Source organism: Pithys albifrons, chromosome 8 (assembly GCF_047495875.1).
Source record: "Pithys albifrons albifrons isolate INPA30051 chromosome 8, PitAlb_v1, whole genome shotgun sequence".
Taxonomy (NCBI): Eukaryota; Metazoa; Chordata; class Aves; order Passeriformes; family Thamnophilidae; genus Pithys; species Pithys albifrons.
This window is the reverse complement of record NC_092465.1, coordinates 11,786,268-11,803,043: the sequence shown is the minus strand read 5'-3', so window position 1 is coordinate 11,803,043 and position 16,776 is coordinate 11,786,268. Positions and strand designations below refer to the sequence as shown.

The 16,776-nt window shown below is 39.7% G+C and overlaps 1 protein-coding gene across 1 annotated transcript in view; it reads left to right on the top strand.

Moving 5' to 3' along the window:
* Nucleotides 1-16,776, top strand: part of SLC49A4 (solute carrier family 49 member 4) — a 71,414-nt gene that overhangs the window by 10,947 nt on the left and 43,691 nt on the right. Inside the window, exon 2 of the mRNA XM_071562885.1 lies at nucleotides 9,415-9,508. Within this exon, the coding sequence (XP_071418986.1) occupies nucleotides 9,415-9,508 (94 nt within the window). The remainder of the gene's footprint in view (nucleotides 1-9,414; nucleotides 9,509-16,776) is intronic.

The following is a 16,776-nucleotide window of genomic DNA, read 5'->3' as shown; positions in this document are numbered from 1 at the left end:
ATGCACTGGGCATTATTTAGTGTAGCTGCCCATCCTTGCTGCACAGTTGCTTCTTGATACTCTGTCGTGGTGAATCAAAATGCCCTCTGTATTTCTTCAAATTAAGAATTTCATGCAGCATTGGGTGCTGTGGGCAAGTTACCACAACGATAATGACAGAACATCTTCCCTTTTAGATGTGTGCCAGAGAGATTGTTTTTCCTCCCTGTCACCACAGGTAATGCTCTGTAGTTACCTGGGTGGTAACTAAGCCTGCTGTGCAATTGGAGTCCTTGAAAGGAGTGGGAAGAGGAAAGAAAGAGCTTCCCTCCCCTTGTTCAGTGCCCTAAGGGCTGTTGTTCATCCACAAGTACAACAGTGAGAGCTTGAGCGAAGCTTCTTGTCTTGTACTTTCTGTTGACTTGTCAGTAATCACCCATTGGCCATGGCACTGAGTGCCATGATCTGGTAAAGGGACTGGAGCTGGACCAAGGGTTGGACCTGATGATCTTGGAGGTCTTTTCCAACACAATCGATTCTATGCTTCTATACTTCAGCTTCACAATTAATGAGGAGGTGTAGCCCCCAACTGCATGATTGCTGTTTTTGTCACTTGCTCTACATCTCTCTGTATTTGTCACTAGCACATGAGTCCACACACACATGCCCCGTTATGTAGGTTTCATTTTATCAAATGGCAAAGATGAATTCAATGATTGACCTGAATCTTCATGTTTTATTAGATTCTGGAGTTGAGAGTAGAAAGCAGGTGCTTGAGATGAGGGAGGAAAGAACAACTCTTTAAAGTGATTGTTAATTTCACAGATTTGGTGGGCACTCAGATAACTCTTCTTTTCTTGTAGCCAAGCACTGCATTGACCTCAGGTGAAGGGAACCTGATTTACTGCACTTACTAATGGTCAGACTGGCTCCTGTTTCCATGTGTTTATAGCCTGAATAAACAAGGCAGAGGGAGGAAAAAAGGTGAAGCAGAGAAGTGGCCTGCCCAATTCCATAAAGCATGTTGAGAGATGCAGGCCCCACTGCCCAAGGCCAGTGCTCTCTTCTCCGAGATGCTCTGTGAGCATTAAGAAAGGTTCATTGCACTCGGATTGGTTGCAGATAAAATGGATGCTTTCTGCAGTAAAATACATAATAACAATAATTGACTGAAATAGTTGGTCTCTTTTGAAGTCAAGGACATGGTATTAAAGAACAGGAGATATTGTAATAAAAGGTCTAAAACTGATTGTAAAACCATCATTTTGATCTTCAGGCAAATACCATTCAATTTCAGCACTTTCTTTATCTATTCAGGCAAAATGTCAGTCTCTGGATTGCTAAGTAGAATTTACATGAGTTGTATAAACTTGCAATGCAGATTTTTAATCTACATCTTTTGCCATTTGTTTTTCCATTGTTGATGTTAAAACTGTTGGGATGCTTCAAAATCCTTCTCTGGCATATGGAAGGAAGCTTCAGTACTTGTGAACTACCTTTTCATACATCCAAAAGCTCAGATTAAGCTTCTGCAGTTCTTAAAAACAGGACTACTTTATTTACAGTGCCAGACCTTTAAATTGCTGTACAAACTCTGAAATATTTGCTTTGTACTTATGGGTGCAATCTCTTCACCACAGTTAAATCCATGGTAGTGGCACTAACTGTGTAAGACACCATAGAAGAACTTGGGTCATTAAGTTTGTAATAACTAAGTGTAGTGGAGTAGAGAGCAGAAGAATTAAAAGATACTTTCCTTGACATAGTTTTAGAGATGGATTATGTGCTTGCCTGGTGTGCTGGGATAATGTTAAAATTGGGTAGGTCTGCTGCTCCCATTGGCTTGGCCTCACTGATGAGAGCACCCTGCAGCTACTTGGCATGGTTGTGACTGCTTGTTACTCCTTCTAATGGGTGCAAATTCTTATATTTAGAGTAAATGTCAAAGTAAGGACCTTAATATGCTTTAATGAATGTTGAGGGAGGGCAAAGAAGGAAAACACTGTAAAACAGGTATTTACCATACAAGCCAGAAGTGCAATTAGAGTATGAATGCTCAAGTGTCTTGGTTTTCTTACAGTCAGGGTGCACACAAAGGAATATGCTCAGCATTTGTGGAGTGTTTGTGTGATTGTCATAATAATTCTCAATTGCATTAGATTTAGCTTTGCTTCAAACAGTTATATTCTATCAGCCACTGTGTCTGCTTTGGTGCTTACATGTGTTTAGTCCCTTCCCTCAAGATGAGTGTCCTCTCTGAAACACTTGACAGGCTAAATTTTGTGCTTTGAGTTTCTCAGTTGTATTGTGGCTTTTGACAAGAGTCCTAAGTAACCTCAAAATTCAGGGGAATGGTTGTCTTACAAGGACTCACATGATGACTTTTATGGATGGAATGTAAGTTCTTCACCTGAGAGTTACACTGAAAAGGTGGGGATGAGCGTTTGCCCTCATACTGAAGTTTTGCACACAGCCCTGCTGTGTCTGTCCATCAAGTACTATCAGCAGAAATAGCTTTATCTTTGGGTCAGATCTGGTCCCTGGCACTAGTCTGTCTTCCTGACATTCCTGGTAGGGAATTCCTTGTGGATTCTCTCATATCTGTGTGATTACCCTTCTGGGTTATGGGCTCTGTTGAATTTCTGACCCTGATAAGAAAGTCTGTATCAAACCAGAGAAGCTGTTCTACTTGAAGTTCCTGTGTTTAGACGTACAGAATTTGTGTCCTCAAATTTAAACTTTGCAGATTAATTTATTTGGAAATTTCAAAGTCCTCCTGATAACCTGGGTGTTAACTGGGCAGCTATTGCTGACAGATTCTGTTGCAACAGCTGTAAGATACTATAAAGAGAAATTGCCCTTCTGAAGATCATCACCTCTTACATGTACATTTCAAGAAGTGTCTAGTACATATTTTATCTGGCATGTCAATCTACCAGCTGTTTATGTTACAAATGGGAGCACAGTTTATAGTGGAGTCTGCCCTTCCCTTACAGTCTCCACTGAAGGGTGGAAATGGGCTGTGTTATGGATTTGTACAGGAACAGATATTTTTGTATCCTAGACAAGACTGGGGGTTGAAATGTAGCTCTGGATCTGATTTATTTCAGACAGGTTCTATGTGATACAGCTTGGTTCTTACTGCTTGATGCCAGAAGGGTGCTGTCACCTGTCTTGCAGAATGTTTAAATTGTGTCTGCTTCGTTTTCAATCAGCAAGAAGTACTCAAGTCCTAAATCTTTCCAGTTGAAATTTGGATAATATTTTGGCAGTGCCACATAAAGCCAGGGGAGTGTATGGAAGCACTCGGCTCTAGTTTGTTTTGAAAACGCACCTTAGTAAGAGGGTTCAATAACAGCAGCATCAGCATCATGTAGCCAGAGATGAAGGGAGGTCCAGGTTGTGCAAAATAGAACCCCATGATACCTTGGCCATCAAACTAGGAGTAATTTTGGATTAGCTATATATGACCTGGTAGTTCTCCCCTGCATGCCATCTTGTATTTGGTTCCCCGTTTTTCTTGCTTTGGAATGTAGTTGATGCTGTTTTTGAGAATGTATTCATGTTCCATTAAGTTTCCAAACCTTCATGCCCCTCTGCAATCAAGTGCCTTTGTGGATTCCGAGGCAGGCCCAATAAACTGACTTTCCAAGTCTGTTCCATGTGTTAGCAGAAAGATGGGGATGACATCTTGGCTATGAAGTCTTTTTACATCAGTGAAAAGCTTCTTTTGTTTTGAGAATTGTATTGCTTGATGCAAGGATGCCTCTTCTGAAAGAGGATTGCTGCTTATCCTCCTTAATGATGGTAGTCAATTTGGCAAAGAGCAGGCACAATGGAAGTTTTATTCACTGTGTTTAATAGAAAGCTAGGAAGTGTTCTTTTTATTTTAGTCATGACAGAGATAACTGATCTTAGGAGAATAAATGTCATGACTTTTAGTATAATTTTGGTAGAATTACATTTAAAAACCAAAGATTTCCGGAGGATAGTCAGTGATGAACAAAGAAGTTCTGTGCAGAGATTTCAGGATTCCATGATAAAGGGAGCTGTTTAATTAAGCCTTTTTTTAATTATAGCAAAATGTAAAGGGACGTGTCAAGAAGGGAGAGGAACGGACCCATTGTATGAAATGGAGAACTGGTATCCAGCACAGAAATCCATTTTAAAAGGATGCTTGAGCACTAAGGAGGGCATAAAAACAATTCTTGGACTGAAAAAAAAATTGTGGAAGACTTGGAGCTCAATGCTTTGCTTACTGAACCCAAATGTAAAAGTTCTTTTTTGTAGGTTTGTTTTGTAGGAGGAAACATGGAAGAATTGTGCTTTGTTTTGTCAAGAAAGGCAAACCAAGAATTTGTTTGAAAATTGAATTTGCTTTAAATTGTAAGGAAAAGCACAATTCAACAGTGAATTCTTGGAACAGCTGTTGACATTGGTGAGCTTATAATATCCTGGTGTGTGGGGATCAAGACAGAATTTTATGTTTATTTTCTCTTAGCTAGGTATGTTTTCATCTGAGTAAGAGAGTAGTTAAGGAAATGCTCTCAGTTCAGTGTCAGAAGGGACCATTTGTGCTTTCAGCCTGGTCTTTAAAAACTGAAAATATGCAGCAGGCTGATGTCCCTCATTCCTAATTAGAGCCTTGTTGTACTGTTTGAGAACTGATTTCAGTATCTGCAGCTGAAGGAAGGAAACCCCTCAATGTTAATGCATCCAAGAGTAGGGGGTGTGAGCTTTATGAGGGAAATCACTGCTGCCATGCCAGGTGGAGGGTGAACCTGTCAGCCTTTCCTCTGGTCAAGGTTCCATTAAAAAAAAAAAAAGGAGAAAGGTGAAAACTTTTCTATTCTGCACATCCAGCTGGAATTTCTCCTTAAGATGAATGCTCCATTAGGAGACAGTGGGGAAGCCAAACCCAACCCAAACAGTATCTGCCGTGTGTGTGATGCTGTGAGCTGGAAGGTGTTGCTTGCAGTGGTCTGTAGCACTACCTGGGGAGCAGGGGGGGCTGCAGTACACCAGCCTCAGCTGGGGGAAACAAGGGGACGTGTTAATCATGTTCTCTTTCTGAATCACAGACTGTAATGTATAAATAGTTGGCATGAGGGTCCAGAGAAGAGCAACGAGGCTGGTGAAGGGACTGGAGCATAAGTGCTATGGGAAGAGGCTGAGGGAGCTGGGGTTGTTTAGCCTGGAGAAGAGGAAGCTCAGAGGTGACCTCATCACTGTCTATAACTACCTGAAGGGAAGTTCTGGCCAGGTGGGGGTTGGTCTCTTCTCCCAGGCACTCAGCAACAGGACAAGGGGACACGGGCTCAGCCTCTGCCAGGGGAAATTTAAGTTGGAGATCAGAAAAAAATGCCTTACAGAGAGAGTAATCAGCCATTGGAATGGCCTGCCCAGGGAGGGGGTGGATTCCCCATCCCTGGTGGTTTTTAAACTGAGATTGGATGTGACACTGAGTGCCATGGTCTGGTAAAGGGACTGGAGTTGGACCAAGGGTTGGACTTGATGATCTCGGAGGTTTTTTCCAGCCCAGTCAATTCTATGATTCTGTGATTACACAACATCTTCTATTAAGTTTCTTAAACTGGGTGCAGTAAGTCACTTACTGGGTTACAAGTCAGTAATGATTGGGGTGCGGGAATGCTTTTTCTTTTCATGTACTTTCAAAGGCATCCTCAAAGTAAGGCATGCTGGAAGGGTTGTGGGGGTGCAACACCCACATCCTGGATGCTCTTGCTTGATGTTGCTGTGAGGGAGCTGCAGAGCAGCTGGGTGGGTAGCACAGGCAGCCACAGCCTCCCACTCCTGTGTGAGACCACATGCCAGCATGGTGGGGTTTTCCTTGGTTTCTGTGTTGGGCTGTGTGTGGTGGATGGCATTAAGGAGAGAGTTCAGAGAATTGTGGGTTGGCAGTTCATGTTAAATCTGTAATAGTGGCAGGAGTTTGGGAATAGTTGGTTTAAAAAACAAAACCCAGCAAATGCAGCGTGGACGGCTGAAGTCATAAAGCAGACGGTGTTACGAGCCACAGGAGGGCTGAACAGTTGAACAATATCAGCTGTTTCACTTATAAATGATAATTAATATGCCTTTTTTATTACCAGTTCTATTTCTGCTGCTAGCTTGGACTTTTCTGTTGCTACCAGTGATGTTTGAGTTTTCTGAACATGGCCACATGTTCAGGAGCCAGTGCCACTTCTGGGGCCCAGAGACCTTCTGCAGCAGAGTGGAAATTAGGAGCTATGGAGACAGGCTCCAAAGAACAGAAAACTTAATCCATTGGCAGAAAATCTCCTTTAAAGGAGTTTCTTCTCTTTCCAGCCATGCGTCAGAAACCTCTGATGGAAGGGGACTAACACCTCAATGATGGATTTTAAAAAGCTATAGCCTCCCCCTCTCTCCAATTACTGCGTGCATTTACAGGGTAAAATTAATGAAGTTAATTACATCTACTCAAAATCTCTTGGTTGAGCGAATTACTTAGATCTTTCAAAGTAGAGACATAATTTTCTGCAGGGTTCATGAGCCTTTTTTAGGCTTGGTTGGTTACTCTGGTTTGTAGTCCCCAGGATGCATGGTTGCCATCTGAAGCACTCCAGGTGCAATACAAGATGTCAAATTCCGATTAAGGGCATATGCAGTGTTCAAAGCAAAAATACTGAAATAATTATAGAAATACTAATAAAGACCAGTTTTTACCAATGATGAAAAAGAGGATGGATTCAGAAAGTTAAAATGTACAGCAAATTAACAGGGCAAGGTGCTTAGAGGGTAGAAGTATGTCACGTAATTAGCAAAGAAAGTGTCCAGTGTACTGCTTTTCTGACAGTTTTGTTCACTTTGGTGTCATAATTTGCAACATGCAGCATTAACTGAAGGAATTTTCAGGGGTGTGTTTATATATTAAGGTGGAAAGGAAAAAAAAGGCCAAAGAATACTCTCTGCAATCAAAACATTTACAAGTGATACCTTACAGTGTATAGTATTCAAGATTATGACTTCAAAGAGATGAAGCACACATGATTGTGGGGCTTTAATTGATAATTATGCTTTAAATTACCCAACAACTGAGGTTGACATTAAAGATTAGCCTAAATTTTTTTAGGAAACTTTTGTGCAGTTGAAAACTTCCTTGCTTTGTATATTTTTTGCTTTGGAGATTTTTTTAAAACTAAAAATCAAGTAGAAGTTTTTAATATGTAAACACTCATCTTGTGTCTTTTGGTGATTTAAACTTAAATTTTTGTATAATACTCATTTACTCTGGGCTTGCCCCAGGCCATCATCTCCTGTGGCGCCCCATGAGCGGCACCTTCCAGGCTGTCTCTGTCCTTGTGTCTCCTGAAAGGCAGAACACATCATGTTTTGTGAAATGTAGACTGTGGTTTATATGGAAAATAAGGTAATATGTACATTACTAGAGCTTTCCTTAAATATTTTGGCAGTGCTTCCTAATGGAGAACTTCAGATTTTTCAGTTAAAAGCCTTGTGTTTCAATTTCTCATTAAGAAAATTCTAATTCTTACTGCATACAAGTTCTCATACTCAAAAGCAGCACTAACAGAGATTCATTTCCCAGTAGAGAAAGTAAAAGCATCATGTGTGTGATCCTGATCCAAATAATTCCGCCCCACCATCGGCGGTGTGGTGATATGGACTTCGGCATGTCGTGAGGTCTCGTGTGGTGGCCCAGCAAACATGGAGACCGTGGAGGTTTTGAACAGCCATATTATCTGGGCATTTAGTTAGGGCTCTCTGAACACACACACTTGAAAAACCAGTTTAACAGCAGTTGAGCACAGAGTCAAGCAAGTAAGTCTGGGCAAGCATTGGGAAATCCTCCAAGGAAACAACTATTCTCAGCTGATGATCCTTCTCCAGGGCATTAGGGATGTGAGACATCCTTTGGGGCCACATGGCAGATGGCATTCTTTGTGTTGATGACTGAGCCATACCAAAGGAGGTCATATTTCCATTTCAGAAAACCTGTAACATTTTTGTATGGGTTTTCCTGGGCTAGGCTGATGGAGAGAGAAACTTGTCTTTGGTTTGGTTTGTGCTGTTCAGCACAAGTAGTTGCATACCTGTGGCTGAGGTTCACTAAGAGCTGTTCCAATAAGAGCAAAACGATGTCTTATCCAGTAAAATTACATTTTAGTAAAATACATTCTCTAAAACTCCCATAAAGTTCACATGGAGACAAAATATTTAATGCAACTCTTGGTTGACCCTGAGATGGGCTCAGTTGGTTACAGCACAGTGCAAATAACACCAAGGTTGTGGGTTTGATCTTCCTGGGGGCTGTTCACTTAAGAATTGGACTGTAATTGTGCTGAATACAGGAATGACTAACAGAGGGAACACTCCTCTGAAAATGAATAGTTTTAGAAAGATTTGAAGCTGGCTGTTTGATAAGCGAGTTATCATAGAATTTGATCTTCTTCCATATGTTTTGAGTAGCTATTAGTTTTACCTAAATGCTAGAGAAATTGTGTTGTCATCGTTAACAATTTTTATTATGTTCTACTAAGAACATGGAAGCCCTTTATTTTCTATTTGTTGCAGTGAAGTTGTATCAAAATTTGCAACTTCACAGATGCAGACTCTGTCTGTCGGTTTTAATTGTGCCTATTTATGATATTGGTGTTTTACAAGATTCTAGAGCTAAAGCTCCTCAGCTGTCACAGTTCCTCACGGCTGATGGAAACACCTTTAGCAGCAGCAAGTACACTGCTGGCAAAAGGAATTGCAGTGCTAAGATAAGGTTGTTTCTAATCCAAGTGCTTCTCAGTCTAGAAGCACAGTATGAGTTAAAAACATACTCAAGGAATCAGTCAATTGTGGCTTTTTTCTAATGTACCATATTTACAACCTTTGACAATTTCAGCTGAGAGCAGCAAAAAACTGGCCTAATTGCAAGGACTGCAAAAAAATACTCGCACTTTTTCCCCTGAATAAATGGTTATTTCTCCGTAACGAAATGCATATCAGCATTATGAAAGAAAACAATAACAGTGCTGTGCCTTTGCTCATTAAGTGCTGGGAGAAGAATGAACAAGTTCAGATTTTTTTTATGTCTACCTAGATTTCAGGCACACTAGAGCATGTTCCCCAATGCCTCTAATTCTAAAGGCTGTATTGTACATTTTGATGATACTTTTATTACCACTTTTCCCTTTCAAGGATCTCTGTAAAGATCCTGTGTGTTAGTATGCCAAGAGTCAGCCTTTGTAATTCTGGAGTGTGAGTATAGAAGATAACTCAGGATTTCATAATGTGTCTGGAATTCATATCAGCTTCAAAGTGCATATGATTTGAAAAAGATAAGTGTTACTTCTGAAAGACTGCACGTAAATATAGATATTTAAGCAATTTTCTTTTTGCAGCATTACTGACTTGTAAAATACTGTTGTTTTTTCATCTTAGGTCTGAGGGTAACTGTGTTGCTAACATCATCCCTCATGGTATTGGGAGCTGGCCTCAGATGTGTCCCAGTTTCAGACCTAGAAATTAGGAAGAAGTAAGTGAATTAGTTATTTTTAATACACATATTTTATTCTTTCTGCTAATGTTATTTTTACTGCTACTGCAAGGAAGTGTTGGTACAAATTTTCTGTATGAAGTTGGTATGCTAAATGTTTGTTGTGTGGCCATGGGCTTACATGCTTCTTTGCTTCTTAAATGGATTTTTCTATTTCTTCTTCTCCGTTGTATCTGAAGATCAGAAAGCCCTTTACAAACTTGAGTTAATTAAGCCTCACCCATCCTGCATAGCTAATATTGATCTGCTTTGCAAATAAGGAAGCAGAGTTTTAGAGGTTCAGAAACCTGGCCCAAGATCACACAGGGAGCCATGCCTCAAAACCCCAAAATATATGTAATTTCTATGCAAATATTAAATAGTTAGCTTGTTTTCTCATATTGGATGTGTGGGATCATGCTGTGAGACAGATGAATTTGTGCAAAGTGGCCTTTTTCATGTAGTCTCTTCCAGTCTGGATTCCAGAGTAGCCTTGTACTTTATCTGCAGTGATGAAATGATTGTCTTCTGTACACATGCAGTTTAAGAGTTTATGATAGAAACAGATTCTTCCTTCCTAAAAATCACACAAACCAAGCAATTGTCCTGTGAACATATCCTGAACCTGGGAATCCTCGGTAAGTACAAGAATAATGCTTGTATTGTACAGCCAGGGAATATGGTTCACTTGTTGTTCACTTCACTTTGTTTTTCCTCTTATGCTGAAGGAGGTAGGAGTACACAGGCCTTACCACACTTTCCTCCTTCTTTAAAATCAGCAGTAGCACTTGCTCTTCACTAGTTATGCTTGCATAATATGTAAACATGAAGAAAAGAACTTATAAATAAAAGGTTTTTCTGTGGGTTGTTTTTTTCCCCCTTGAATTCTACTCAGCTTTCAGGCAGTCCCTGTATTATTTCAGCAAGTTATTTTGGTTTGGGTTTTTTGTGGTGTGTGTTGGGTTTTTTTATTCCCCTTAGTACTGCTTACCCTGAAAATCAACTTGGAAACCTTTTAAGTTGAGAAAGAAAATTTTTGGTGTGAACTTGAAAGCCTATGACTGGGTACCATGGATAAAAAATGGAAGAGGTTCAGAGAGAGAACTGAGAATGTAAAAAACATCAATGGTAAAACCAGCCCCAGCAAGTAAATGAGGAGCAGTGTGTCAGGTAGGGGAGATGCCATTTCAGTTCTTAGGTGCTTAATGGGCATATAAGGAAGCACGCAAGGTGGTTGTGGGGTTGGTTGGCCAGTGTTGGCTGTTTCAACATGGTGTTCAAGGACTCTGAGCAGGGAAGGCTGAACTGACCATACTGTGCCACCATTCATGGTGACCCTTCCAAGGAAAATGTACTTCTAAGGAAAAGGTGGCCCGGAAGAGCTGTCCTCATTGTGCCCTTGTTTTACCTTTTCTTAAAATATTAAGGTGTGCTCGACATTCAGTCAGTTCATTCTCATCAATCTTGGATTAAATATCAGTAGCTTTTAAACGGGCCAGATGGCTTAAATGCAAGGAAATGTAGTGTCTTGTGTAGCTTTTCATTTATTATTTATGCCAAAAGACTTGGGCTGCCCTAGGCTTAACCACAACAAGGATGAAGACAGTAAATACCTGAGAAGATGAAAATTCCTGAATGAGATTTAGATGTGAAATATCATTTGGGGGTTGGAAGGAGAGTTTCCATAAATTCTGGTCAGCTTTAAACAAGGTTTTCTGGTGTAGCTGCAGCAAGGAGACCTGGGATAACTATTAAATATGTGCCTACGGAGAAACAGTTAAAGAACAACTTCTTTAACTCAGGAAAGAATTGCTGCAAACTATGTAATAGAGTCTGATGAGCCAGATGTATAAAACATGATGTTACAATTTATTGAAAAATGTATAGGAAAAAAAAGAGCATGAACAGAATCCTGATGGAAAAGGTTAATAATTTCATACATTCACGCTGTGAAAATATGCATCATCTTCAGCTGAAATTGATAAATTTGCCTACTTAGCCTACTCAAAAAAAAAAAAAAAGAAATTTTCAAGAACTGAAGCTCTACCTGAGGAAGTAGTTTGATCACACAGTTTGATTAAAAATCTACAGAGAATTAATTAAAGCTAACTGTGAAGCAAAAAGATGGTTTTCTGTGAAGTTTCTTGAGACATTGTAAATAATTGTACAGACTGTGTGACATTTTATCAGGTAAACTGCATTGTTTTGAAGGCTAAGGCTGAAGGCCAGTTTTCATCTATTACTTGAGGCATGATACCAAATAAAATAATATTTTCGAGATGAGCATTACTGCTTAATGCATTAGCCACAACTGGCTGAGCACTAAATTATGCACTTATTCTGAATGTGTTTATGCATTAATACAGCAACTTGAATGTTACAGAGCCTGTTGGATGGACAAGATCACACACAAGCCAATTTCACAGCATTTCAGAAGCCAGTGTAAACGGAATTTCTTTAAATGCTTTTCCATGTTTTGTAGTATGTTCTTCAGTCCCTGAGTAATTTGCGGAAATGTGCTGAAGGATTTCTGTGGGACAGTTATGCCAGAGTTATTATAAGAAGGTTCATGAGGTTTGTAAGGTTTAGGTTGGTTTTTTTCTGCCTTGTAACTGTCTCTGCTCCCCAAGCTCTTGTGATTTAACGTTAAGGAGACCTACTAAAGCCCATCACCTATCAGTGCAATCAGAGACATAAGGAAATAACAAAGACTGACGTTTAATCCTGACTGCTTTATGGTCCTTATCTCATGCAGAACTGTAATGTTCAAGTGTGTTCTTAAGCTCCTTTCTAGTCTGTAATTATTCTTTTGGCTGTAGTGTGTAGTATCAGGCTAAGGCAATCTGCAGTTCTCCAAGTCCTGTTTTAAACACAAACCTTAACCTCTCTTTTCAGTTCATTTGATGCCCATATCTATGAAGGGAAAAAACAGGTTGCACACTTGAGTGTGTCTCTTAAAGCAGCTGTGAATTGCCTATGGTGAATTTTCATTCTCTTATTGTGTGACCTAAAACTGTACTGGGAATTCACGTCAGAATTCTGTACAGTGAAGGCTGAAGTGGCAGCACATGGCAAAAATGTTAACATGTGGACTTGCATGTGAGGTGGAGGAACCATCTATTACATGGACTAGCAAAGTCCTTCTTGTGTACACACATGCTCTTACCTGCTTTCCCCCCCAGCCCACTGACCTGTGAGGGTCATGGGTCTGTCATACAGACAAGGACATTAAAAAAGTTTTTCTTATGTACCATGCACTTTTGGGCTTGTCAGATGTGCCAGATACGTGACAGTGAGTTTGACTTTTAAAAATAAACCCCCAAACTCTTTGTTCTTTTTAAATATTATGAAAGCCTCATTTGCCACACCTATTTTCTTAAGTTCACAGCTAATGTACAATACAGAGAACAATAAAAAAAAGATGTTATCAAATTGTACCTTTTCCTGAACCTTCTTCCCTTCTCTGAAGGTTACAGGAACATAACTAGTGCTTTCTGCCTGCATTTTGTCCAGTCCTTTCCTTTTTGACTCCTGCTTGTCTCTGAGTGAATATTTTCACTGGACTCTTTTTGAATGTGATTATTTTCCCCTGTACATTAACATTACTAAAAGTCCATTTTTTTCAGACTAAACCAGGGTTGGTTTTCTCCCTCCACACAACACTTCATATTTGCCTCATATTCTGTGTTTAGGAATAGGTTTACATAGATCTTAAATCTAGACAAAAAGCTGTATAGCTGAAATATAAAAGAAAAAAGGAAATTAAATGATGCAATCAGACCATAGTCATAAATCTTTGGCTTTTAAGACCAACCATGTGATGTAAGACTTCTTAAAATGTTTTGAAAGACAGGATAATTAAAGACATGGAAGTAAAGGATGTAATATAATTTGTCTTTTGTATTGAATGTATTAATTAAGCAATTTATTAGAACTGAGTGTGCTATGGACTGTTAGTATTTGTCCTTCACATTAGATTTCACAACAGACAAATAGTTATTGAGGACCTTGAGTCACAGCAGTAAGAGGGCTCTCCTTGGCAGTAAACACCATTAAAATTATTGTTGGGAATCCAGCAAAACAACACAGAGACAGTGGAAACAGATATTTACACGGCCCTTTAAGGAGACATACCAGTGGCTGGTAGATCCTGTAAAGGGGCCTTTTTGTTAATACTACTAGTTATTAGGATTTTGCATCTTTTTGCCTGCTCTCGGATATATTGTTAACTCTTTTCCTTTATTATATTTGAAGACTCGCTCTTGCCATGTCTTTGATATGTTTTGTTTCTATTAGGCAGCTACAACCTAGTTCGTATTTTATTTTTGTTAGACGTACTCTTTAATAGTTCCATGATTTCCCTTTTTAATCTCTGAAAGCCTTAAGGAATGACATGGAGTCATCTCACTACTTGTCTTTTCTGATCCTAAGACTGCCATAAGCCACCATTCTTATGCATCAAAAATGGAAAGGGATGTCTCAGAAGAGTTGATTTCAGTAAAGACATACTAGAATTCTCATATTCCTTGGCAATACTGAACATACTTTCGTCCTCAAAAAAAACCCCCAAACTGGAGCATCTGTGGAGAAGAGGGATTAGAATGTTCCAGGGAATGAGAAGAGCCTTTTAGGAGAGGATGGTAGGAAAATCTGCCAGTAAGAAATAAAGACAGAGTGTGATGCATGTGTTATGCTCCCTAACTGAAAAAAATGGAAAACTGAAAGAAATGGAAAAAGGGCTTAATCTAAAGTGAGGTTCTGGGAGTAAAAAGGTGAATAAACATATGTTTGTCTGCTGTAACTCAGGAAGCATAGGAGGAAGATGTTGAGACTGAGCACTTGTCTGACACTGATGGTGCTGGTTGTGCCTTGGCTGCAGTGCTGGGGGAAGGCTCAGCTGGGTGAATCCATGGGATCAGGAAAAGAGGTCAGTGGCGAAAAAAAGGAAAGGTCATTCACAGGTAGTTTCTCATGGGAAATACTTAATTTTTATACCCCTGTAGCTTGACAGTTTAGCCTGTTTTTATTACCTCCACCAGCTTTATCTTTTACACAGGATTTATTTTTTAACCTCTGCTCCAAAACACTTGTTGTAGATGAGAGGTCCTGTGAGTTGTTCCTAAGCAGCCATGATTTTTCCAGCCTTGCTTATTTGTTGATGGTAGTGGCAGGTGACTTAGTATCCCTCTGTCTGCCCTGTGGTCCCTCCTGCCACTGTTGGAGCTGCACGTGCTGTGATCAGCAGTGCCCGGATGGGCTCCTTCAGCTCAAACAGTCTTGGTGTAAAAAGGACATGGCTTGGCAGTTTGGGTCATGAACACTCATTCCTCTTTCTCCTGTGCTGGATTTTAGCCGTGGCAGTGTGGGTGTCATCCACCTCCCCAGCAACCAGGGTGTCTGCTGAATTAGCAATTTACAGACCCTGTGTAAGTTCTTGGAGTGATGAATCCAGGACATTAAAGGAAACTCTGATATCTCAGAAAGGACTTGGTATTGCAGCAGTATTTAGTGAGCAGCATTTCTGCAAGGCCTCTGCTAGTGTAGGCCATGCTGGGAAGGAAGAGAATTTATATCCTCTGGGGGATATTTAGTTTCATCTGCTATAATGGCAGGTGGTATCCTCAAATGTCGAACACTTTTAATTTTTTTAATCCTATTTAAAATCTATGCCTTAGTTTGTGACTCATACTGTGTTAACTAATTTCTGTCCTTAAAGAATTCATATTAATTGAATTTATACTGAATTTGCTGCATTAAATTCAAAACACCCCCTTGCTCTTTCACTCCTCGTTATTCAGGAATGTTTAAATAGGTCTTTTTTATCCCATTCCTTAATTTGCTGCATGTCCTGTACAATTCTCCTCTTTTACTAAAATATCCTGCTTAGGATGGCTTTCTCCCATAGCAGTACCAATAAGCAGCCTGTCCTGGTGCACTTCCCTGATAATTTGTCTCAGTATGTTTTGCCTCATTAGCCCATAATGTAATTGCCTACTTTGTGTTTACAACAATGTTGTTTACTTTGGGTCTGTTCATGTTTGATGAACATGTCCTCTGTTAGTGTTGTTTTAAAGATGTCTTCTTTTAGTAATGGGTTGGTGGAGTGGGCTAGCTTTAAACGAAAAACAAAAAGAACTTTTTAATAAAAATTAAAAAAAAAAAAGTTTGATTTTATGTGCCCTCATCCTTCAGACCTGGATAAACTGAAGAAACTCCTCTCAGCTGCGTGACAGCTGTGATGGCTGCACAATAACTTGGTGTGAGGATGCAAGTGAATTTGTCACCACACTGCCAGGGGTCTCATTGTACACCCACTTCATCCCTTTCCTCTGTCAAGACATCTGATGGAGATGTCAGAGGCTTGGCCTAAGACTGCTGCTTCTTCTCCTTGCAAATCCTTGTCTGTCTTGACAGGTTTCAGTAATAAGTTTTGGAGTTACTCTGGCTTTCCAAACCCTTAAATTTAAAACCAAACTTCACAATTTTTTGTAGCATTTGTAAATGTGTTTGCTGTTTTCTTTAAGTGTGGGAGAAGAGGCGTGATGCTGGGATGCCTGGGATCCCTGTGGTCCTTTCAAGTCTGCTCCCATAATGGTGTGACTGACTGTGCAGAGGCCACAGTTTGTACAGGGGGTAAAGTGTGTGCCCAAGTCCTGATGACTAAATGTACATTTTTAAGTTTTTCTCATTTCTTTTTCACTCCATTGTTGGAGATAATGTACCACACAGTGACTCAGGCTTTATTCTTGTAATAATGTTTCTTACTGATGGGGGGAAAACAGCTTTAAATTATTCCACATATCAATGGTTGCATGCATCAAAAACAAGCAAAAAAATGCTAATGGCCTCAATCCATGAATATCCAGAAGGCATAAAGCTTTTTTAGTATAAATATATCATTTAATGAAAATATTGAAAGGAAGTGCATTTCCATGAAATTCATCTATCAGAATGTTATTTTTAATAGATGAATTCATTACTTTACCCAGAGGTATTTTAGTTTGCAGTCTTTTTCCAGACATAGAGCCTTACTGCACTCTGTTTGGGTTAGGAACTAAAGCAGCATTTGTGTTGGTTCTCCCCATACTTGTAGCAGTGAATTGTTGTAAAGCATGAATTTGACCTCCCTAATTCTATCTTTGTCTTAAAAGTATCTGAAAAGGTTCCACTTTATAAAAGGTTCTTTTGTTGTATTTATTTTCCTGAGTCTGAAGGAAAAGCTCTATCCACCTCTAGTACCTTGATTGTGAAAAAACAGAAGTGGGTTT